This window comes from Anomalospiza imberbis, chromosome 7, assembly GCF_031753505.1.
Source record: "Anomalospiza imberbis isolate Cuckoo-Finch-1a 21T00152 chromosome 7, ASM3175350v1, whole genome shotgun sequence".
In the NCBI taxonomy this organism is placed as follows: Eukaryota; Metazoa; Chordata; class Aves; order Passeriformes; family Viduidae; genus Anomalospiza; species Anomalospiza imberbis.
In genome coordinates, this window is record NC_089687.1 from 25674655 (window position 1) to 25699769 (window position 25115).

The 25115-nt window shown below is 41.0% G+C and overlaps 1 protein-coding gene across 6 annotated transcripts in view; it reads left to right on the plus strand.

Annotated features, from left to right (window-relative positions):
- Positions 1-25115, plus strand: part of PARD3B (par-3 family cell polarity regulator beta) — a 533875-nt gene that overhangs the window by 447351 nt on the left and 61409 nt on the right. For all 6 annotated transcript variants that reach the window (XM_068196079.1, XM_068196075.1, XM_068196077.1 and 3 more), the window contains one exon: positions 7182-7478. In XM_068196079.1, coding sequence (XP_068052180.1) covers positions 7182-7478 — 297 coding nt within the window. The remainder of the gene's footprint in view (positions 1-7181; positions 7479-25115) is intronic.

The following is a 25115-nucleotide window of genomic DNA, read 5'->3' on the forward strand; positions in this document are numbered from 1 at the left end:
AAGTGCAAATGACAGCAACCTGAGAGTTCCTTTAAATCAGCACTGGAAGCTGGGCCTTGCAACTGCAGCTAAGGGGTGCAAAGTCTCTGCAGACTCAAGGCCATTTTGCAGGAGGGAGCTCTTAAAGGTGTCAGAACATCTCAGGTGAAAGATGTCAAAGTAATTTTGACAAATCTGGAATGTTTCCACTCCCTAATCCCCATTGTCACAAAACAAGGAACATCCCATTGACAGGAGACTGAGAAACCTGATCTGTGCAGTCAGCCTTGTTTTCAGCAAGAGATTGAGCAGGATAACCTTCATGAGGGTTCCTTACACTCTATATTTTACTGATATTGTCACTTCAGGATGATAACTCCAGGGTAGCTGTGAGTAAAGAAAATTATATAATGCTGTAAACTATGGACTGTAAAATACTCAGCTTTTCTGCTAGTTGGCTTTCTGTAATCTGCTGCATTTCATACCCAGTGTACAACTAAAGTGGACAGGCAGAAAAAACTTTCTCTGATTTAACAGCACGGGTAAAAATCACATTCTTGTTGAAGTTCATAGGACAGAAGAAAACACACTGACCTCATTAGAGCCAGGATTTTCTTTAGAGGGCAGGATCCTGTGTAAGCTGGTAATCACTCCTTGTCACCTCTGAAATAAATGGAAGAACATTAAGACCTCAGTCTTGTCTATCCAAAGCTCCCATTCCTCATTTTGTGGTATGAAAGGGCTATGTTTCATCTTCAGTTTCTCCTAATCTTACATTTTAAAGTCAGCATAGCTCTATCTCCTTAGGTTTTTCTGTCCTCCCTTTCTTTACTCACAACCCTCCAAAGGCAGCTTCTTTGGTCAGTTCAGTATTTTACAGACATGTGGTAGTTTTCTGGAACAGGCAACATTTTATGGATTGGTGGGTTTTTATCATTGGGGCATTTAATGGTGCTACAAGAGCTGTATCTTGTTACCCTGAGTTAGTCTCTAACTCCCTTGAATTTGTGGCTTGCCTTTCTTTATTTCTGAAACTGTTTCTATTCTTGTTTGCAATTACAGATACTAATTATGGGGGAGATGTTCAAATCCAGCACAATAGAATGAGCTGGAATGAAGAAAGACTTGCATAGCTTATAGGAGAGATGTTTCTGACAAATATGGCTCCAGTAGAATACCCTGAAAGATAATACTAAATTAGATATTGTTTGATTATTCGTGAGTGTGTATCAGATGTCTTCAATTTTCTAGCAAGAGGTGGGATTTTAAAAATTTATTTTATTTTTAAGCTATGGGACTTGCCTGCCTCTAGAGTTTTGTTAGGTGATGTTGTTTGAAAAAATAAAAATTAGTGTTCTCCTGATAAAAGAGGCAGGTTTGAATAGGATTGTTAATGTCATTGTAGACCATGTCTGTCTGTAAAATTATTATGAAATTTAAAAAAATTACAAGCACTGTACTGAAATTATCTCCTCTGATACTCAACTGAAATATACCCGTTCCCATCAGTGATTATGGCTTATGAATATCTAAAGGAAGGATGTATTCATTTCACTGTTATGTAAATGAATGAAAAAACAGTATTTTAGTTACCAAAATATATTTTGCTAGCAGCTAAAAAGGAATTAAAACATTAAACCCAGTGGAAATCTAAGTGACCTCCTGCAGAAATAGGCTGCTTGCCTCTAGACAACCCGTTACTCAATATATGTATGAATTAAGTAAATGAGACACAAAAGCAGATAGTAAATCAGATGTAAATTGAGTAATCATTAGAGTATGTAGATCTCAGGGAGAGTCACGAGTGGAGAAAAAAGCAATGAAGTAATTTTTATTCTGCTGTTCTCAAGGAACAACTGAGTAGAATGTTTGGCATTTCAATCATCTCAGACTTTAAGGACTAGGCCCTCTTAAATTTAGGTATACTTTAAAGTGGTGGTGTCCACACTTGATTCACTACTTCTATTCTGCTCCTCTTATTGCAAATGGAATAGAAATTATCCTAAAGACCTATGGCCCGGTTTCCGTTACATGTTTTGTTTCTGCTTTTTATTCGTTCTTTTCCCCCAGGACCACGTTTCATTGACTTTGCCAGTGTCTTGCTCATTCATGTACCTGCTCACGCTTCCACAAAGCCTGTTACTTTTACACCACCATATAAGAAATTTTCTTGAATTCATCTGAAGTGGAAACAAAGTCCCTTTGTTTATAAATTATTTTGCTTAGCAAATACTTTTTGGGTCCTGGGTTTGACTACTTAGATATGCACCTTGAGGTTCAAAACATGTCATTCTTAGTGCTCTGCTCCGTACTATGTATGTGGTCAGTGCATGGTAAATCTAAAAAAAAATTTAAAAAGTTACATCACTTTTACTCCTTCACTGGAAAGTCAGAAGAAACAGGATTTTCTCAGAGCTCATGGGGAGTGCAAGTTAAGGAGGAGTTCAAACACCTCCGAAAATGTGGTGCTTTTTGTTGCGGGCTTGTTTTGATTGGTTATCCCTACATTCAGCTGTTGTGATGTGAAATGCAGTCTTGCAGGTCTCTGAGTAAGAGAACCCATGGTCTCTCCTGAGCCAAGCTTGCCACGTGCAGGTTTTTCACTCTGCTCAGACCTAGTAGCTGTCAGTGCCACTGAGTAGCTTCTTGTGTCTCCTGTTGGGCAGCAGGCACCCTGTCTCCAGCCTGGGAGACGTGAGTCAGGAGGACATGAGTGTCCGAGTCTCGAGCTGATGCAGAGTGACCCTCATTAGCCTGTGCCTCAGTGTGCAAAGCTCATTTTGAGCTGGGGCTGCTGCTGGGCAGGTCGGGCGGCAGCTGGTGTCTGGCTGTTTATTTCCCATTGAAGGCCGTCTTTGGGCTCCACAGCTTTTAATGACCTTCTTTGGACTACTGAATTGGTAACATTAAGTCCTGTATTTTCATTTTCACAGAGTCTTAGAAGCTTCAGCATTTTCTTGTTGCCCACTCACAGCCCACCCACCCAGCTTCCAGCTGCTGGGCCAAGAGATGAGAAGTATCTCTTACAGCTTTTCCTAGCCCTCACATTGCATTTCCAAAAGCCTTTCTGGGTCTTCTCCAAAAGTCACTTCTGCTCAGCTCTTCTGGAGTTTTCTTGAGGTAGTTCACATCCCTTACTGCAGCTGCTTCACTCTGTGTATTCTGAAGTCTTTTAATGCAGCTTTTGCCTGTCAGTGTCTCTGTCACCGATGTCAGGCTAAAGCGTTTTACATTGTGTTTGTCACAGGCGGTGAATACATATGTGGTCATTGACAGTAGCTCAGCAGAAACACAATAACTTGTTAAGCCACAGTAACTCAATCGTGTGTCTGAGCTGCAGCTGGAAGGAGCTGTTTGGGCTGTTAACCCTTTCCTGGCTGCTGCGCTCTAGGTGTGTGTATCTTTTCATGTGTTACTAGATGAGAACTGACCGTGTACGATTGGTGCACATATGTCAGATGGGAAGAGTATTTGAAGCATAAATGAGCTTGATTTATAGTTTTGGGGGTGTCTACAGAACAGTACATGAGGCATACAGAAGTGTTTTCAGAAGACTGTGTCCCGCTTCTAGAAGTACAGTATGTATATGGATTTTGTCTTCATTTGACTTCTAAAAATGCAACATATTTTCAGAAAGTTGTCTGAAGTTCTGTTAAGGTTATATATGTTTTTATCAAACTGTATATTTTCTGAAATTATTTCACAGAATCACAGAATAAACTAGGTTGGAAAAGCCCTTTGAGATCGAGTCCAACCTATTTGTTGTAAGGAAAGTCTAGAGTAGGATACATGTTTGGATGCTATTGAGAAAAAGATGGGTCACAAGAAAAGAAAAAGAAAGGGCATTTCCTGATATGGCACTTCTGTTGCCTGTCCTGGCTGCTTGTGGGCCAAGGCTCTGTTTTCACAGAAACACAGCTAAGGGGAGTTGGTGCTGTTGTGTAGTGGTTTAAGTGAAGAGCACAGTGTTCAGGTGGTCAAAGAGAACAAGCAGAATTAATATGAGATACTCAAAAGGAAATATGTTAATTTCCCTTTATTCTGTATGAATTTTTCTTTTCCCTTTCCCTCACCAGGAAGTTTGTAGAAACTTCAGTGCCTCACTAAATTGTTGAGATGGTGATCTGTACCTCTCCTCAGCTTTTGTTTCACTGCCAGCATCATAGTGCTGACGGGCATTTTATCTTTCTTCACAAATTTACACCAGTTGTTTAACCAGACCCATCCAGTGCTGCAAGTTGGGGGCTGTCTTGTAGTAACTGTTCAATGAGCTGTTCACAGTTACAGTTGTGTTAATTTAAAAGTATTTTGGTTTTTTAGGTTGGTTGGTTGGTTTTAGGGGAGGGAGTTGGGATGGGGAATAAAGATTTTGCTGTTTCAGATAGGGAGAATTTCAAAGGCAGGTGTAGAAATGGTGAATGACTAGAGTGGGTTACAGAGAAGTGGTCTGCTTAGCAGAGCTGGCAGAGCATTAAAGAAGTTATGGAAGGAACGGCACTGTTTTTTGGGTTTTTTTTGACTCAGTAAAGAATTCCTGGGCACCTACTGGTATGTGCTGTGGATAAGATTGCTTCAAAACTGTGTGAAAAAATTATGCCGAAATACAGTGTAGAAATTTAAAACTTCACAAAAATGCAAGAAATTTCAAAGGTGAAAAACATGTGAGAAGGCATAAAAGGGCAGGTAAATAGAAAGAAAGAAAAAACAGCCATCTGATAGTTTGCTTCCCTATATTTGAACATTTGGATTGAAATGAAAAAGAGATCACTGAGCAAATTTTATAGATTTGTGTGGAAGAGTGAAAAAAAAACCAAGAAATATTAATGAAATTGTAATAGATGCATTGAAAGGATGAAACATTGATCATAAAGAATTTCACATAGCCAGGTATTGACTGGTCCATATAATATAGAATGGAAATAATTTTTTTTGCGAAGATTTGACTTATAATACTGGCAGCAATTGAAGATTGTGCTCAGAAGGAGAAGCTGAAGAAGCTAGGCTTATTCACAGGAACAAAAGAAAATTGTGGTGACCTAATTCCAGCTTTTGTTGTGCAGAATATACCAGTATTGATAGCAGGACAAATTACTCTTTCTATCAGACATGAAAGCAAGATTAGCGTGATGCTGCTGGCTGCACTACTCTTGCTTTCAAAGCAGTCTCAAATACCTAGGGGACCAGTGATGTACTGGTCCAAAGAACATGAAGGCTCGTCATTTTCTGAGAAATTGCTGTGACTCATCTCGGGTCTGTGCCATGCCTTCTGCACTGACATGTGATACAACCATTCCTTGAAATGTAGCTTCTGCCTGTTTACTGTGTGTGTCTGTATCCATGTGTGCCATAGGACTTGTATCTCATTCTGTATATTCCTGCACTGAATTCTGTGATTAGGGATTTTTGGTCACTAATTGACGGTGAAGCACTCTACAGTTTCCCAGGTTAAACAAACTGAGTGACCTCAGCTGCACTCCTAAGTCTCACCCTCGAGGCCTTTCATCATCTTGGTTTCCCTCCTCTGGACATAAAACAACGCTTTGATGTCCTTTTCATGTTGAGGCGCCCAAAGCTCAACCAAAGCACATGCTACCCAAGGTGGGGCACACAGGATTGAGTACCAGAGAGGAGAAAGTTCATCTGCTTCACTGAGGGAAGGCAGAATGAATAGGGGGCACCCATTCCCTTGACAATTGTATCATCTGAGAAGGCTCATCCTGCTGTAAAGTATGATTATATTTTAAGTGTTGAAAACCAGCATCACCTAGCACAGTTAATGGAAAGTATTAGTGGTACACATTGATATACTCAAGTATATGTGTAGAAAGGCTTGTTGTTCTCATTAGAATTATTTGTGAACCTTTTTATCTACAAATTATTTCCAAAGTATTAGCATTTGTTTTGATGATACAAATCTAGTGAAACAAAATAAGTAGTGTGAATCCCATTCTGCACCCAGTAGTTCTTGTCTGTCAGATGGAAGCTCCCAGTGTGCTCATTGTTTTTCTAGGGAGCCTTTTTCTCCATGCCTTTTAAAGACTTTTTCCAGAAGACCTTTGTTTTCCAATATGCAGGGTTCTGAGACCATTAAGCCGTACTTGGATATCAAAGTCTGCCAGACGCTTTTCACTTTTATCCTGTGGTGCAAATTACACTGTTCTTTCTACACTGCTGTTGTGCTTATAGTTACAGTCAAAAGCAAATGTTGACTTCTGTCGGGCATTGCATCTCTGTATCTTTCTTCTGTTCCTTGTTTCTTCTTCCATGCTCCTCTATTTTCTGTAAATCCTATTTATTGCATACCATGGTCAGCATTCTGCCAGATCCGTCTCACTGCACTTAATTACACTCTGTTGAAGAGTAGCTGAGCAGTTAACAGAAGAGCTCACAGTCCTGCTGTACATTTTTTCTCCAGCAGGAATGTTGAATCATTGAATATCATCTTAGCTTGAAATTTACCTGAATATGTTTTACTATTCCAAAGAGATTACACAATGGCCCTGATTAGCAGCAGCATTTTGTAATACCACTTAAGGCTTTATCACAGAGGAATACTGCCAGTAGCAGTCTTTAATTCACTTATATGTACCCATTCATTTCTGTCAAATTTCTATTAATTCTTTGCTGTTTTACTTTCCCTATCCCCTATATAATAAGGTGTGAATTTCACATTTATTTAGCCAAAATAAAAATTTTTAAATATTAAATCTTCAGCAGATTAATTGTGGTCCTTTGATTTGAGACAAATGTGCCATCTCTCCATTTACGTTCACATTTAATGCACTTTTCACAAGTTAATGTATTTAGGAGAATCTTGGTGGGTCAAGTAACCAGGGGTCAGTAACAATTTTACTGGCTAATTTTGATAAAAAGTTTCAGGACTGGGTTGGGTATATGCAACTGCAATGTGGAAGGTAAGTGTAGAATTAAACGGAATGTGTTCATGCATCCGCACTTGTGAAAAGCCACACTATATTCAGCATTAATTTTTTTTCATCAGAGTGGTGACCAAGCTCGGTTACAAAGGTGATTGCCAGAGATAGAGCAAGATAGCTGCATGCACCACTGTGTTTTACCTGGCAGTTTCACAGTGTACTGAAAGCTCTAGATGGTTGTGTTCAGGGTTGGTGTTTCAAGTTTGTGTGATGGTTACTGTTGAAGTAGATCCCATTGTGTATTTGTTCTTTGCTTTTTGTTGTTAGGATTGGTGCAAAGCATCAGGAATTGCGGCAAAAGCAACTGAGAGGCCTGAGTGATTATTCTGCTGGTCCTGGAGGACCTGACATTGATGATGATGAGGTGGATCCAAACTATGCCAGAGTAAACCACTTCCGAGAGGCTTATCCCCCAGGAAGCATCTACAGACCCTCATCACCAGCAGTAGGAGAAACCTTTGTTTATCTGCGGGATTCTTCCTCAGCACCATTGGAGAGGGAGCACTTGGAAGGACTGTATGCAAAAATAAACAAGCAGCACTACCCACAGACTTCTGGTGACAGGTAATATTGCCACCTGGCATTACAAAAAATGATAGCTTGGTTGGGAGGGAGCCTGGGCCTAGGCAGGGGGTCAGACATTGGACTGTTCTGGTGGCCGAAACCCCTGAATTTACTGACTAGAAAGCCATGAATTTCCTCTTACCAAAAGCAAGATTTGCTGTAGCACTAACCCCAGAGCATCTGAGCAAGACAGCAGTCAAACAGAAATCATTAAAGAAAAGTCTATATTTCACAAACAGAATGAATGAACTGACTGCAGTCCAATTCCTGCACTGCTGAAAGAGTGTTTTTCCCTCTTTCAATTGGGAAAAGTTCTTATCCTGTAGCAAAAATAATCTCAGCTTTCAGATCCCTTTCAATCCTGTAGATCATCAAGTGTCTATTAGTAACAGGTTTTGTGTGATAGCATGATATATTGTATATGTTTATGGTTTAGATTTTCCCAGCTGTGTGATATTACACACTTTCAATTAGTTTGGGGAGAGGACTGAGAATCATGGCATTTTTATGCAGACTGTGAAGTGTGGCTTCACAAGACTGATTGCCTTTCACAGCCTTTCCAATAACTAAGTGGGAAAGAAAGAACAATTTTTAATCCTTACTGTCAAGCTTCCAGCATTAAAGAAAGCTGGTCAAGTTTTTTCCTGGGTTAAAGGGGAAACAAAAATTAGTTTCAGTTGATGAAGTAACCACCATTATGACGATTTTAAAAATGGTTGCTTCTGGAATTTGGGGCTAAAAGAACATGAGACTTCATTTGTGGCATTAGTATATCAATGTTGGCTTTTTCAAACCAAAGTACGAGTGTGTGGGCAAGTCTGTGTGAAAGGAAGAGCTGGCAGAGGACAGACATGGGGGACTTTGGGAGCTGTGCATGCTTTGAGTTCATGTTACAATCCGTAGTGTCTCCCCATAGCCTCAATCTGTGCCATGTAATACTACACTCGTTAATTTTGGAGAAATATGTCAGCATAGATATAGGAGTGTTTCCAGTTTGTGGCATCATAGTACTTTAAAAACGTATACTGAGTCATTGTTATAAATACTTATAAATATAATAAAACACTTCTGACATAAATCTAAGTTCATAGCAGGGAATGGGCCAAGTATCTCTCTCTTTCTCACCTAAATACAGTATGGTAAAATTCTTTCCAATCATAATGACATGGCTTTTTTTTCTTTCATATCATTAACTCCTCCCCTACTACATAAAAAAGAGGTAGTGATCCCAGCTTTTTACCAGCTAGTGGATTTCACTTTACTAGAAAAGTCTTTAGGTAATTGTAACTGAAGTCAAACAAAAGTTGCATGCAGTAAAGGGATCAGAAAATGAGTTTGTGCTAACTCAATAAACCAACATCTGAGAATTCCCAGTGGAAGGTGTCTAAATTCAGGTGTGTGCATCCTCCAAATATGAACACACACATGTGTAACTCAGCTAGACTAAGTCATTGTTATAAAAGTTGCTTTGTAATTTCAGTTTTAACAGGATTTTATAGCTTTACCTTTTAAATATATCATCAGTTTTGAAAGGAGGCCTATAGATTGTCTTTCCATGCAGAAAAAAGAAATGTTCAAGTCTTTCATTCTGCCTTCTAGTGGGTTGATTGTATTGTGGTTTTGACTACACTGAATGAACTCTTGACTTGCTATGGGGACAAGATTGAAGTCTCAACCAAGTTTCGATTTGGTATTGGGATCCTGGATTTCAGTGTGGATTTAGCTGTAATTGCACGATAACACGATAACTCAGTTGGAAAAACTAAAACCAAAACATTGAGTGGGCAGGAAAAGTTACCTCATAGAAGGTAACTTTGAAGGCCCATGATCAGAAGTCACACTGGGAGGCTGTTCCATCTGTACTGAAAGACCAACAGTCCACAACTTTGCTTTGTTGCATTTCTCAGGCTTGTAACCAGATTAGGAAAAAAAATAGGAAATGTGAGATTCTTATTAGGCTGCCTTTGTTCTTTTTTTAAATCTTTCTTTTCTTTGTCTGAGAGACAAAATGGTGTTGTTATTCACCAGCAGAAATGTGCCAAACATGAATAATTCTATGTGAATTTATGCAGTGGGTCGTGAGGTCTCAGCCAACAGTTGTTGAATAAAGTGTCAACTTCAGGCAAGGAAATCTTTCTGTGCTAGAGGGAAAGTATTGAAAGGAGAAAGAGACATAGAAAGAAAAATCCCTGGATAATGCGTTAATTAAGAAAACAATCTGCTTCCAAGGGTCAAGTATGAAAACTACCTTGTCTGCCTCAAAATGATGGGAAAGGGTTACAATGGATACTTATAAGCCAAGCCACAGTTATTCTGTGTTTGTGGGGCTGAACATTTATCAACGGATTGGTCACGTAAACTCTTATGCTTTGCTCTTGCTAGCACATGCATGCTTTCTCTCCAAGTTTTGCTATTAATTTTACTTCAGATGGATGTTTTTTTCTCCCACATGTGACTCTCAAGTTGTAGTGTAGTGCATGGAGACTTGATCGGTGACTAAAGTAAATGGGGTTAAGAATAGAAGGAGGATTTGAACAGAGAGAGAATAGATTACTTCAGTTCGTTCTGAGAACTCCAGTTATGTATCATTATGATTCAGAATTAAAACTCATCGTTTGAAACAAGAAGTTGATTTTTATTTTATGTTATTTTTGCAGAATAATGTATTAGCATAATTAATTTCTTTTAAAAATGGGAGGCCATTTGTAAAGTATGAAACTTAGTGGACAGAAAAGAGCTGTTCACATTTTGCATGCGCTTTCCCTTTTCTCATCACCAGAATCCTTCGCATATTCCTGGTTCGTTCTTCACCATAGATTCACAGTTTAAGCTGAGAATGTCCCTCATCATGCAGGAAAGCAACAGGCTGCACATGTATGGGCTCTGTTGCTGTAATGATGAAGTATGTTTGCTGCCTCCAACATTGCTCCTCAGAGCACACACAGATCTGCTTCACATCACTGTTTGTGCACTAACGTCCCATTTACCTCCACTTGCATCTGGCATCTCAGGGGCTTTTTGCTTTGGGTTTTTGGGGGCTTTGCTTTGTGTCTTATTTACAACTGTTGTGTAATGTTCTCCTGCACTGCTTCACAATTGTTGATTTTCATTCCAACGATGACTATATTCAGTGAAATAGAAGTAATTTTTTGTGTATATTTTGCTGAAAGCTTTGGAATTCTTAACTAAGAGAGGTGCTATATAAATGTAAATTGTCCTTATTAATGGATATATTAAAAGCATTGGCATGATCAGTGTATTCTGCGAATGTTAAGTTAGAGTGGAAAAAAATTAGCTGGCAAAATCTCACATTTCTTTGTAAATCAAGCATTTTTCTGTTTATTTCTAATTAGCCACAATTTTCTGTAATGCAAATGGCATCCCTAAGGACGGTGCACCCTGCACAGCCACCACGTGCAGCTGGGGAACTTATAGGGTCTTTGCCTGAGACGCTGTGCGTTTCCGAGCCTGCGGCAGAGGCTGAGTGATCTGTGGCCCATATGTTCCTGAAATGGGTGGTAAGTCACATCTCCGAGTTTAGTCATCAAGGCTGTGCCATGACAGTGCTAAGTTGCACCGTGGCAGAGCCTAGGTGTCAGACCAAAGCCAAAAGAGCAGATGCACAACAGTATTATCACTTAAATGTCAGGCATGTCACACGGTGAAACCCTTTCTCACATTTCGAATAAACAATTTCGTCTTCTTCCTTCTCGTGAAGATGGTGCTGTCAAGTATATCCAAACACCCCAAGTACATCTCTGGAAAGGTTCTAGAGACTTTGCTCAACTTATTTTCTCAGCCCAGAACTATGAAACATTAAAGTCTGATGCCAAACTCATTGCCAAGTATAATTCTTCACTTATTTATGTGGCTTATCTTGGGGAATTTCAAAGTGCTGGTCTGACAAAAATGAATACAGTTTTCCTTTGTTTAGCAAGAATAGATACAGAGCTGTATCTTGTTACAGTTAAAAAAAAAAACAATAAAAACCAGCACTCTTTTATTATACAGAAGTAAAGTCCAAAACCCCAAAGTCAGATCCAGCTTTTTTTTTTTTTAATTTTGGAGATGCTGTTTGGGGACCCAGTGTGGAAAATCTTAATTTCTATAATGTTAATTAATTAATTGAAAAATAGATCTTCCTTGTTTCAGGGTGAATGTTCCCTTATGGCAACTTACAGTTTTCAGAATTCTCAGTCTAGCAACATGCAAAGTTGAAAATGGGAAAATGAAACCCATACCTCTGTGTCACTCACAGCTCACTCTCAGAGCTGGCCTGAGGCAAGAGGGAGAGAGATGCTGAGCAGTCTGGCTCTCCCTCTAAAGGATCAAAGGAAGAAATTGCTGTACATGTCCTGAGGAACCAAGTGCCAAATGTAAGCAATGTGTAAGCTTGAGAGGAGGGTCTAAAAGGGTCCAGAGTTTTGAAATCTAGATAAAAGAGCATTTATCACTAAAAGACTAAACGCTTGTCTTTTGGGCAGGTATGGGCCACTCCCATCCTGCTCAATCCAAAGCCATAGGAATCCTGAGCTGCATAGAAAAGGATTTGGTGAGAAAGGATGAGCTGAGGTTGCCCGGGTGTGGCACTTGGCTATGTGTGTTCATGGGCCAGAAGCTGAAGTTTTCTTGTTCTCAGTTCAGAGCACTGTGGGCATTGCTCATCATGCGTCCATTTACAACACCTTTCCCCAGTGACTAGCATAAAAACAATCCACTGCTCTAGGAATAGATGGTCCTTTACTCAGGGAAGATTATTCTTTGAGATGGATATCATGAAGGCAAGGTGGAAATTGAATGAGGCTATGTAATATCTATGTGCCCTTTGCCACTCTACCTTGCATTGCTGTGGAAAGAGAAATATGGTCATGCATTGGAATATTTTGATTTACAAAGTGTGACAAGTACAAGCAAGGTATGTAGTCTCTCTTACTATAGAGCCTTTTCTGCTTGGTATCCTAAAATCATCTGTGCTTTTCCTTTGTCCTGTACTACGCTACATCCCGAGACTCTCCTCTGATTCCTCTGGAATTTATTCTTTCTGAAACATACCACAGGGCCTTCTGAACCTTTGGCTGCCATCTGGTCACTGCTTCCCATAATGTTAAAACTGAAAACTTAGTGTTGGGCAACTTACTGTCTGTCCTGGCTGATAAATTTCTGACAGCAGTTAAATTCAGAGTGGCATTGGCAGTACAGCGGAGGTTCTGTGGTTTCTGGGGGCTCTCAGTAGAGCTGTCCTGCTCATGGGAGCAGGGTAGTCCAGAAAGCCCTTTGGCCACCAGTTCCAGTGGTAGGCTGTGCTACTGGAATTAGACTTGTATTGTGTATTTTGCTCCTGATATTATTGGCAGTTTTCTTCCTTGGAAAGGGTGCATGGATGCTGCATACTCACTGTGCCAATTAGGGGAAATGTTGGGTAACTGGACTGCCTGAGGAGATGTGTTTAAACAAGCCTTGGGTTTATTTCCCGCCTATATGGGGAAAAAAATTAAAATCTCTGGGTAGCATTCAAGCAAAATTACTTAATGTTTAGAGTTCGCTCTGCTTTTTCCCAGGAACTCCTCATCCAAGTTTTCCAACTTTGGCACCCAAGCCCTATCATTCACTTCTCATGAAAACCCAGATTTCATGGAACTCAGGTGACCCTGAGCACTTTGGAGCGTGTCTAAGGAGAAGGAAGTTGTCAAACTGCTGCTGCTGCCATGTAATGTGTGCATGCTTGTTTGAGGCCATGCATTCTTCAGCAGAAATAAATTCTGTCAGGAATAGTCACAAATCTGCCTGCGTGCATCCTGCCTGCTAGGGCTTGCATTTGGATCACCTCACTTATTGACAGATGTGTAAAATTTTATATACTGCACTCCCACAACTCCCTTGTGAGTGTCCTGCTGCAGATGCTGGGGAGCCTGAGTTTTGGCAGCTGTGTTAAGCATTCAGGTTTGGGTTGGGGTTTTTCCCTCCAGCCCTGTCTTTTCTTATGTGATATATTATTCTATGGAATTATTTTCCGTTAATTCTGCATATTTACTGGTAATGTCCCATTCTTTCAGCCATTTGGATGCAAATGCAAAAGATAGGTCCCTGAAGAGAAAGCCAGGTCTGTTACTCGGAAGATGAGACCATAGCAGAGGATATAGTCAAATGCAGATGGTGTTGTCAGCCTCTTAAATGTACAAATAAAGACAAAGTGAGATCGTCCATGCAGCTGGAATGAAATCATATGGCCTTGCATGTGTTCCTGCCATAGTGTATTTCCTAGTGTGAGCAAGAGATGCTAAATTCTGTTTTATGCAGGATGTAATTTGACCAAAACCTCATACTTGCCTCTTTAACCAGCAGCAGAATGATGTGTATATTAACTTTTCTCTGTGCAATTTTTTTTAACAAAACACCATTTGATTTTAAATGCTAATATGTGTGTGTGGTTAATTAAGAAGCCAGAATTGACTTTAAGGTTCACTATAAGGCTCCAAGAAAGAGAGAAGAAGATCATTGCACTTCTGCTTATAGATAGCTATTTCTGAACCAGCTGATAATGTGCAAAATTAAGATTTTGTAAGTGGCATTTTAAATTAATGGTTAATGACTGAAGATTAATTAAACTGAGTTGTTTAATAGAGAAGCTGTTGAAATCGTGTTTATAGGCCAGCCACTTCCACACTGAAAGTGCAAACCCTAATAGCATTTGGTATTTCCATTTAGTAGACAAGCAATGTATCTAGACATTTTCTTTGAAGAGAGAGGTCTACCTTTCTGGATGGATGGATGGATGGATGTAGCATTGTATACTATGTTTTCTTCTTCCAAGTTAACTGTTGTCTTGTAGCAGTACATAGAGAGAAATGCATTTCCTCTGAGAATTTGGTAATCTTAAATAAAATTGTTAAGTCTTACTTTAATTAAAGAGTAGGGGACATGATTAAGTCTGATGTGGTTCTGTTTTCCCTTTCTTTTTTCTACTCTCCAGTATTCTGTTGTATTTCATACATGTCAGTGTTTTCAAAATACCCAGCTTTTCATTGCTTCAGGTTGTCTTCTGTCAGAATGAGTCTCTTTGGCCCCATCATTAGCCTTGCAGAGTTGCTCTGGCTAAGGGAAAAAAAAAAAAAAAGGAAGTATGTTTCAGTCAGGTTTATTCTGTACTGCAGTTCTGGTTAAATGATGAATGTGAGCCTAGTCCCATTTCCCTGACTGAAAAGAAACAAGCAGAAGGTCATTATGCTTCTCACAGTTGTGAGGCTTGTCCTTCTAGCAAGTCCTTTGCCAAGAAACTGTTTTTCTTTTGTTTTCCCTTTCTCTCAGCCCAGTTCCCAATCTTTTTATTAACTATCTCATATTTTCTCCCCCAGCTTCTTGACATACTCATTTTGCCATACGATCTCCTAGCTTCTGGATATGCAAGTAGTTCAGAGAAAAGCCCTGGTGACTTGGCCTTGTGCAAGCTTTGCTGTGTAGCCCTCTGTAAGATGAACCCAGGTTGCTGACCTCAGGCACCTCACACTCTATCCAAAACCATGACTTTCACAAAAATCCTCTCCTACATTTTTTCCCTAGCTCCTATTAGTTAAATGGGAAAAAGGAGGATTCTTTCTTTCATTTTAGAGATAATCTTGGTTTAGTAAAACTGAAGGTGAGGATGTGGGTTTTGCTATGCTAGACTTTTAAGTCTGTGAATGCATGTGTTTGTTTTGGAGGTGGAAGAGTTTTACCATGAGGAGCCAGTTCATGTGTATTAGCACCTGTATGTTCACACTCCAGGTGATGGGCATGAGCTCACGGCAAGCTCTTTCTTGACTTTCCACTTCGTTGAGATAAATTAGTGATCAAACTATTCTTAAAAGTAACCAAAGTTCAGTGGAACACAAAGAATCATTTCCCCCAAGTCTGAAAGTATGAACAAAGGATTACATTTGGAGGAGGAAGAAAAAAGGGTTATCACTGGACTGCTTCAAAATGCTGAGTAGCTCCAGTTAAGAGAGTAGTGATACCATTCAGTGAGGGTGGAGAAATCACTCTTATATGTGATAGGGAATTTTTTTCAGTGTCTTCACTTCTGCTTGAGGTTATATAAGGTCAGTAAGACCTGTGCTGATAGGTTCTCCTGAGTTACAGTTAAAGCAATTCCCAGCCTTCCTCCTAATTATGCAGTAAGAAGCATAACAGAGCCCTGAGAGTCTTCAAGAAGCATCTCACAATTTCTCATACATTCTCAAAATAAATTTCCTAGATCCCCAGGAAAGCTGCTTACACCGGTGAGAAGGCTGCAGCACAGGGAGCCATGGGATGCTCCTCAGACCCACCAGCACTGTCAGGTTCTGCTGCCACCAGGAACAATGCAGGAGCTCTGGCAGGGTTTTCTGGCATGGCTGCTCATGTCCAGGCAGTGCTCAGCACTGTGTGGTACTCATACAGCTTAACTGTGTAGTGAAAGCCTCACAGTAGAAATCATTGCCATCTCTGTGTATCTGTAAGATGTAGGAAATTCTTACTGAACACTGATTTTTCTGCAGTCACAGTTCAGCTGGAGTTTACACCAGCAGATCTCTAAGATTTTACTGCTAATTGTAGCATAATAAGATATAAAAGGTCTAAGGGGGGCACAGATCTGGCTTCAGAATGAATCAGTGGGAATCTTCTCATGGAAGTTTCAAGCATCTAATTGCAGGATAAAACGACTGCTCCTAAAATTTATCCATGACCTTGTTCCCTGTTTGCGTCAAGATGCCAGGGGCAAATAGTTACCCAAGCACTTAGTTGGCAGCATTGTTGACAGAATGTATAGGCAAAAGCATGAACCAGATTTTTTGATTTGCAGAAAACTGTAAAAACTGATGTTGGTAGAAAAGCTGAAAATCACTCAATATTGTGCTAGCAGAAATATTGGGAAGAATGATGAGATGTGATGGAAATGGCTTAATAGGCAACAGGATGCTGAATAAAAAGACAATAATTGTGATTATTGTCTGACAGCTGTGCAGAGTGTACAGTCGATGACAAACTCTAAAACGTGCTGTTTTTCAATCCATGATCACAAATCCACTGGCACAGACAGTAATCCAAGGGGTCACAGTAAGCCAAGAAATAGTTTATTGTTTCATCAGCTCGAGTCTTCTGATGTAGTTAAGTTGGTATATACTCTGAACCCCTGTGACTGCCCTTGCATTCCCACAAGGGGACCTGGCACCATCTGGAGTCCACCTGTACTGTGGCTAAGGAGCTGTTTCTCTGGCAGGTCATGCAGCAGCAGGGCATTTGTTGACATTGATCAAGGTATCAGTATTGATCTTGGGATGGTCTAAGAGAATTGTGACTGCTTTGTGGAGAGTCATGTTAGACTCTCATAGAAAATGAAAGAAACAACTTGTCTTCAACTACATCGTGGTCTGCACCTGAGAGGTCTTTCATTAGGACAGAGAGACATGAGAAAACCATGTTGTTTCAGATAGCCACACTGGTTATCTCTTTTTATCACTAACTTGTCTTTGATGTCTGGAGGCCATTTTTAGCAAGCAGTGAAGGGTTATTGCATGAAAGATTTTATACTCTTCAGTTGCCTGCAAAACAGGTAGCTGCCATCATTTCTCCTTTCCACTAAACTGAAGTGGCAAAACACAAAGAAGCAGCCCACAATAAAAAAAAGGTGCAAGAGGACTAAGTGTGAGATACCTCTAGAAAGTGCTAAAATTGCAGTAAATATAATGTGCTTGTAGAGCAATAAATGTTCTCTTAATTTCTTTTTCTCCTTTTTTCTCTCCAGTTTCCTGCCTGTGTACCAGCAGTTCAGTGTGACAGTTTTGCAGTGTCACAGTCCTCTGCTGAACATGCAGTCTGAGAGGTTGTTAGCCCCATCCCTCCAGTGACTTCGTAGCAGTAAGAAGGAACAAGAAAGTGACAACTAATGTTTCAAAATTTCAAACATCATTCAGTCTTTGACCCATATTTATGGTTTAATGCCTCCAATCACTTATTTTTAATCTTAAATAAAAATTTTCAGCATAATAGTATCTTAGGGGCATTTCTTCTCAAACCAGTATTAGCTGGAACATGTCCTTCAGCCATGGAGTTTATCTATTATAAACACTTCTGCCCTTAGGCTTAGATGCCTGCTTAGTCCTGCATATGGTTATTACCTTGTAAATGGGACTAAACTGTAAATTATAATTATGGTATTTACATAAATGCATATAAAACAATTATTTTGAGACTGGCATGTAAGTTTAAGCGTGGAACATGTTTGTAATGCAAGTGTTGTACATGGCCTGGCAATTGAAAAGTAAGCAGCAAGGCATCTTCAGAGGAATGCAAGCACAATAAAACATGATGAGTCTTGTGGAGATACAGGGAGGGGGCAGCTATTTTCTATGCCTGAGTCACCATGGTGCTCAATAACTGTCTGAAAGGATTGCTTTAACTGAGCACTTATGTGCTGGAAGTGTGTTGCAGACCAGGGGACCTGGACTGCTTCTGCTCTGCTCTAGGGTCATGTCAGAGGAGGCCTCTTCTGGCTGCAGTCCCTGCTTTGTATGTCGGCAGAAACTTCCATAATGTGGCAAAAGGGTGTGAGGCTGTGGAGGGGGGTTGGGGAACAGCATCAGAGCAATAAACCTGTTCCTAGTTGTTATTGGTTGGTAGTACACAAATAACAAGTGGTCTGTAATCTTTCACCTGAATGAGGTGTTGTTTTCTTCCATTAACATCTTCTGCCATTCCCGATTCAAAAAAAAAAAAAAAAAAAGAAACCTAAAAACAAACCAAGTGGCAATTATGCTGTGCCTCTGTATACAATGGCAATGTTTAAGCAGCAGCTGCTTCAGAAAGGGAGAGTAAAGGGGACTGGGGGGAAGGGATTGATCTTTTCCTCCTTTTCTCTGTAAATACCACTGTCTGCATTGGTGGTGATGCTTTGACCTCCTTACTACAGAGCTTGAAAAGTCTTGTGCTCTTAGTGACATATTCTGGCCCCAAAAGTGAATAAGTAGAAGTCTCATTCTCTTTCTTTGAATGCTACGACAAATATCAATCTAAACGTGATAGGGCTTGAGAATCCCTCCCAAAATTTAGAGTCATTAGTCTGACTACTGGTGTTTTTAACATCTTTGTGGCTTCTGAAAGAAGTGTTCTTTCATACCTTTTTGCCTTTAATCTGCACTCTGCCCACTATCTCATTACTATTAGCTGTGGCAAATATACCAGATGTCTGAGAAGCTTCATTGTTCTGTTGTTTTTCTTTTCCAGACTCTAGTGCATAGATAGATGTTAATTTCTCTTTTGTGTTAAAACTCGCCTCCAAGGAATAAGATTACCAGTGTTCAGTCTTTGGCCACTAGATACTGAGGTCTCATATCTCTGAATGCTTTGTCTCAGTTAGTGTTTCTACTAGCTCAGTGCATTTAAAGTGACTGGTCTCTTCTTCTTTAATGCCCATGGAACCTTAAATTAATATCCCTTGACTTTAGATAAACAGTTTTAACATGTTTTCAGAACGTTTTCTTTATTCCCAGGGTTGAGCAATGATACACAAAGACACCTGCTCTTCCAAGTGGGTGGAAATTGAAAATCATGCCAAGAAAAATGCTGCTTTTCAGAAAAGATCAAAATATGCATTGTTTAAAGTGTGGCACAAACAAAATAGATTATGTAAGAATTGTGGGCCCTTGTTTGGGATGAGATCACTCCCTTTTGGGTCCATACCTTTTCTACTAACAGTACTTTATGCTTACATCTAAAAAGCCATGCATGAACCACTGCTTTCCCCACTAACTTTGAAATAGGTATTTAGAAAGGTACAGGCACTGTATCAGCACAGTCCCCAACATGGCCACTGGTGTGCTTGAGTAACGCAGCAGTAGGTCCAAACCTTTAAGAAAACATGTTTCTTTAAAATGGGTCAGAGAACAACTGATTGATTTACAGGTAACAAATGTGAACACCCTGGATTTGACATTTTTTTAAGTACAAATTATGTCATTTGTATGGTTACATAAGCCAGAAATTGTAAATTTATGTTGCACAATCTGAAAAGCAAATTATAGCATGTGGATTTGTGTCTACTGTTCAGAGAGAAAACTGATATGCAAGTCCTGTTTCCATCAGAGTAAATGGCAAAATCTCCACTGATTGAGATGGGAAATCAGAATTGATTCCCCTACCTGGTTCTCCCTGGAAGAATGAAGTGATATTTTCTTTTCTGTTTTATACTTATTAGTTTCACAGCCAGGTTACTGTAATTTGAGCATTTCTGCCATACGTCTGCATGACTGTTTTTGTTAACCGCTTTTATTACCTTTTGGCCTGTTCTTTACATCATGCTATTGACAAATGATTTTTACGGTTTTTTTACCCCAAAGTTTAGAGCACAGAATACGGAAAAGCCTGAAACATTAATTGGACTAGACTGCAGCATTTAAAGTAACCTATTCTATCGTCCATTTACCTCCCACATGAAATGAAAACTCTATTTTGATCTGAACTGTCACAGATAATTTCTGCACATAAAACACATCCAGAGACAGCTTTCAAATGGAGTTGTCACTTCTTATTTAGCAGGCTGGGGACCCTCTATTGTTGTCAAACCCTCTTTGCAAAAGCATCACTAACACACTGATTTGCACAGTTGTATGTAAGAGGAGGAATGGTTGTACAGCTTCCATGAAACAAAAAATTGTATGTAGCTGCTGAAATACTCTGCAGCTGAACTTACCTACTGTTTAAGAGAAAATTCCTTTTTTTTCTTTATGATTACTATTTTTGAGCAGATTTTCATACTGTGTGCTGGTGTGGGGAGGGGTTGTTTTTAGTGTGAATAGTGACAATTACCATTTAAAAGCTAGTAGCCAACATTCTGTTATTTTCCCCGACCTGTCCTGGACCAGAAGTTTGGCTTTAATCTCTTAACAAATTTCAAGAATTCTTAAGCAAGCGCACTGGGAATATCTCTGAGTTATGAGTACAGAACTGCTGCCTCAGAGTGTATTCCAGCCAAGATGCTTAGGCAAGGCTGTAGGGCACTTGTTTCCAGACTGCTATTCTGATGGTGGCCAATGTGGCCATCTGGTGAAGCCGGCTGGAAGACCCAGCTATGGCATCACAGAAAAGAAGATGGCTTAAAACTTGAGAACTACTATTCTTCAGACTTTATTTTCATAACATTCCATTTGCCTTCAAACGTGATATATTTTCATAAAATAAACTTGCCTCCTGGCCTCACTTGTTCTCTCAAAAATTTATGCTCTTGGAATAGGCAGTTAAATAGTAGTAGTGTGTGATATTTATTCCATTTTCCTCACAAAGTTGGAAAATTGACCAGGATTAGGGTGTGAAGAATTTGGTTAGTGTGATGAGATGTCCTTTATTGCTGTCTCCACAACTACTTATGCCGGATTAAACAGCAAAACACAAGCTGGCAGAATGCTCTTCTGACCTAATTCTGCACCACAACACAGATAGGAGACTATCTGCTGATCTAAATGATAAGCATGACTTTGTCAAATCCAGATGGATGTGAAAGGAACGAAACACAGATGAGGCCCAAGAGCTGGAGTCCTGCATTTTCTGCAGCTGCCTGAATCCTTTAGATAACTTCACTCTGCAGCTGGGGTTGGGAGGCAGGACTGGAGGGAGGGAAGCTGCCTGCTGCGGTGTGGAATCTACAGAAAAACAAAACTGAAAGCTAGCGCCTTAAACATTACTGGCCAAAGCAAATTGCCTGTTTTAATGACCATATCTTCTGTAATGAAGCAAGAGATACAGAATGGAAATCACATTCCGATTTCTAAGCTGTATGTCAGAAGATTTGAGACTTCTTTGTTCGATGTGTCTCAAACTCCCTCTTGGAGAGTGATGTGATGGGGAGGGTGTTTCTGTGTTCCCAGTTTTGCCTGTAAATGTACTATATTCATGAATCAAATTTAGTGGCTATCCCATGGGGAGCAGTGAATTAGATGAGGAGGAAAAAGGGTAGTTTGGTGCATTAGTGGAGGATATACTTGAATGCAGAAAAATGAGGGAAGGAAAAATCTTATGGTCAATGTGCTTAAGTTAGAGATAGGGCACATTCATGGAGTTTTAACTTTGGTCATTGCAGAAAAAATGCAGCAGATGGAAGCACTCTTTCTTTCTCCTACATGTCATTGGGCTAGCTTGCTTTCCTCTCTCTTGGTGGGACAAGTGTACAGACCTGGACTAGATTCAGCATAACCAGCTATCTGCTGCTCCAGGATGGAGGCTGTGATCCCCATTTATGATGGTTGGCAAGCTTATAAAGTTGAGGACTAGGGAGGTGAAAGGATGTTTATCCTACACCAGAAATAGTAATTTTGCAGGCTGCATTCTCACAGGCGTTCTGTGCATACTCTTTACAGTTTACCTGACACCAAAGAAGCTTGGTCCTATTGTCCAGTAGTTCTATCAGGTTGTTAGTTCTTCTTAATAAAGAAGCGTGTATTCTGTCCACAGTGACTTTGTCACAATGCTTTGTCCACAACATTGAGGCTCACAGACTCTGGATTTGTCTTCTCAGTCTGTATGGGCATGTTACGTTTGCCCCCTTCCTAAAACACTAACTATCATTGTCAGGTATCCTGTGGACCAGTGTTGTTTCCATATTATCTTGTGCTCCCCCACCTGCTTTTACTGATTCCGTTGCTCTGCTGTGCATGGGTACAGGACTGTCTATGGATTATACATCTGTTCAGAGCCTATTGCAAGGAGAGTTTCAGAGGCAGCCTCTGTGGGTTCTTCCCCTGCAGTCCAAACCAGCTGATGAGTGGCCTGCTCCAGTCCCAGGGTGTTGTGTTTTGGTTAATATTGGTGTGTCCAGAAAGCACAGTACCATCCAAAGCACCCCAAAACTTCAAAGCTTGCTTTTCTGCAGCTCTGCTTTAAAAATATGAAGCAAACATGTCCAGCAGCAGTGCCATTTACTGACTCCTGAGAATATCCTAAGTAGTGGTCACACCCTCATTTCAAAGGCAATATATGGAGCCATTATCTGAGCAAATACAGTGCCTGTCACTGAAAATCCATTGATGATGATGAATTCTAGTTACTGATGACTGCAGCCAGATCCACAATGGCAAGTAGGGGGTAAAGCATTAGCCCTTAAGCTTTGAGAGTTGTTCTCTGTAAGCAGGTCAGGGTTTCACAAGAGCTCAAGGGAAAAAAAAAATATATATAAAAAAATTTTAAAACCTCTAGAGTCTCAGGGAAGACGTGAGGAAATAAGGAGACAGGGAAAGAAGAAGGAATAATAAAAATAAACAAAACATCCTTTGGGGGGAGGGGAAAAGCAGATTAAAAGATTTTACAAGAGAAAAAAATAAGGATTTGGACAGTGACCGGATGGATGTTCTCTTACAGAATGGTAGAAATATTTATCTGTGTAGAAGAGTAAACTTGGGTTGGAAAAATTTCAAGAGTTTCAGGGAAAGTTGAATTTCTTCTTTATCTTCAAGGAGATACATGCAGGGAAACTGTGGAAATAATATACTGCTAGAAATATCCTAGATCTGTGGTGGGATGAGTGCATTTGTGTTTTAAAATGCTACCATGTCAGTATTGGTTTAGTGTCCTGAATGTCATTGTTAAATGGGGCTAACTTGTATGAATCTGAAAGAGTTCAAGATTTTCTTGTTTCTAAGTAACTTAGGCTTGTGTGATGTGACACTACTGTGTACCACCTTTCAGTAGATGTGCAATTCCAGAGGCAGGCCATCTGTAGATCAAGGCTTGATAAAGTTACCCTTCCCTGACACAAAAACCTTTTTTTTTTTTTTTTTTTTTGGAAAAAGAGGCAATTTCATGTCCTCTCATTTCCACAAATTGGTGAAAGAATATATTTTATGTATTTACAGTGGAAACTTAGCGCTAGAAGCAGAGCACATTCTGATTTGCAAAATGCAGATGGGTGATACTTCCCCTCCGTGCTTCCCGCTGGATAACAGCAGGTCAGTGATTGTCCCTGGCTTGTGCCCTGGCCGTGCGAGGTGAGCAGAGCCGAGCCCCTGCACGGCCGGCACCCCCTGCACGGCCGGCACCCCCTGCACGGCCAGCAGCCCCTGCAGCCCCTGCAGCCCTTGCACGGCCAGCGGCCCCTGCACGGCCAGCAGCCCCTGCAGCCCCTGCACGGCCGGCAGCCCCTGCACGGCCAGCGGCCCCTGCACGGCCAGCAGCCCCTGCAGCCCCTGCACGGCCGGCAGCCCCTGCACGGCCAGCAGCCCCTGCACGGCCAGCAGCCCCTGCACGGCCAGCAGCCCCTGCAGCCCCTGCAGCCCTTGCACGGCCGGCAGCCCCTGCACGGCCAGCAGCCCCTGCAGCCCCTGCACGGCCAGCAGCCCCTGCACGGCCAGCAGCCCCGGCAGCCCCTGCACGGCCAGCAGCCCCTGCACGGCCAGCAGCCCCTGCACGGCCAGCAGCCCCGCAGCAGCGGGAGCTGAGCCGGGCCCTGCCCTGCAGCGCCTCCGCCCGCTGGCCCTGCCTGTGCTGCTGACAGGAGCCTTGCCAAACATCCTCTCAACAGGGAGTTTCAACAGTGATCTGAAGCCACGGTATTCAAGTGTCCTGAGCACGGATGATGGGTTCTTTTGTTTATTTGTCTTGTTCATGTTACAAAATAGAGGTGGTGGAAGATGGTATTTGTTTTCTTAGTGTTGACTCAGAGTACCTTTGCCATTAACCACAGCCCCTGCCCAGCCTTTTCTGCAGTGCTCACTTGTCAGCTTTGACCATGTTCCCCAGAGTGAGATTTCTCCTCATTTTATAATGAGGAACAGGACATTCAGGTTTTTCCATGTGTTGCCACCAAAACCAATATTACAGCCAGACTCAGCAGCAGTGATGGCAGCACACAATAATAACCATCCCACATGCGATTTAGATTAACTGCTCTTCTGTTTAGTTCATATAATGCCTCAACAGCATGATCTGATTTGCTGTTTTCACATAATCCATCATTAATTCTTTGAGTTACAAAATGACATTTTTTAGTAGCAGATGGAGGAAAATGGGCTCCCCTACATTCAGAAGGCAACTTCACTTTCTCCAACTTCAGTTATGTCGCTTTATTTATCTGGCTTTTATTTTAAATGTGGTTTCATTTTACAAGTATGAGGATTTGGGGGAGCAGTAATGCTTCTATTAGAAGTGTTGTCTTTAGGGCTGCCTTTCAGCATAGGTGGAATTGAGTAGTAATCACCGACCACAGGCCTCCAGCTCTGAGGGCAAGGGAAGAGAGGAGTGGGTGTTTCGGCAGCATGCACAGATTGCCTCCTCCTCTATCTGAGGCAAATGCTGTTATGGCTGCCAGAGGAAGCTTTGGGCTTGTAGAGGACAGCTGTGGCACCCACATGGCTCCCGTCAGTGGTGGCAGCAACAGGAACAGGAGCCATAATCCAGTGGTCTCTTACCTCTGGCAATGCAGGAGAGCAAGTAGGAGCAGCTCTTTGGGGAGTCAGAATTGTTTCCAGAGCTTTGAAAAAGAGGAGAAAGGCAGTAGAGGCAGAGAGTTGCATGGAGATGGGGCAGGCTGTCTCCTCTCCTTCCCACCCTTTCTAGGCATGACAGGTGCAGAAGCTCTGCACCCACTCTTTCCCAATCTATCAGTCCTTGGCTAATTGTCTTCCCCTGCCTAAAATCGTT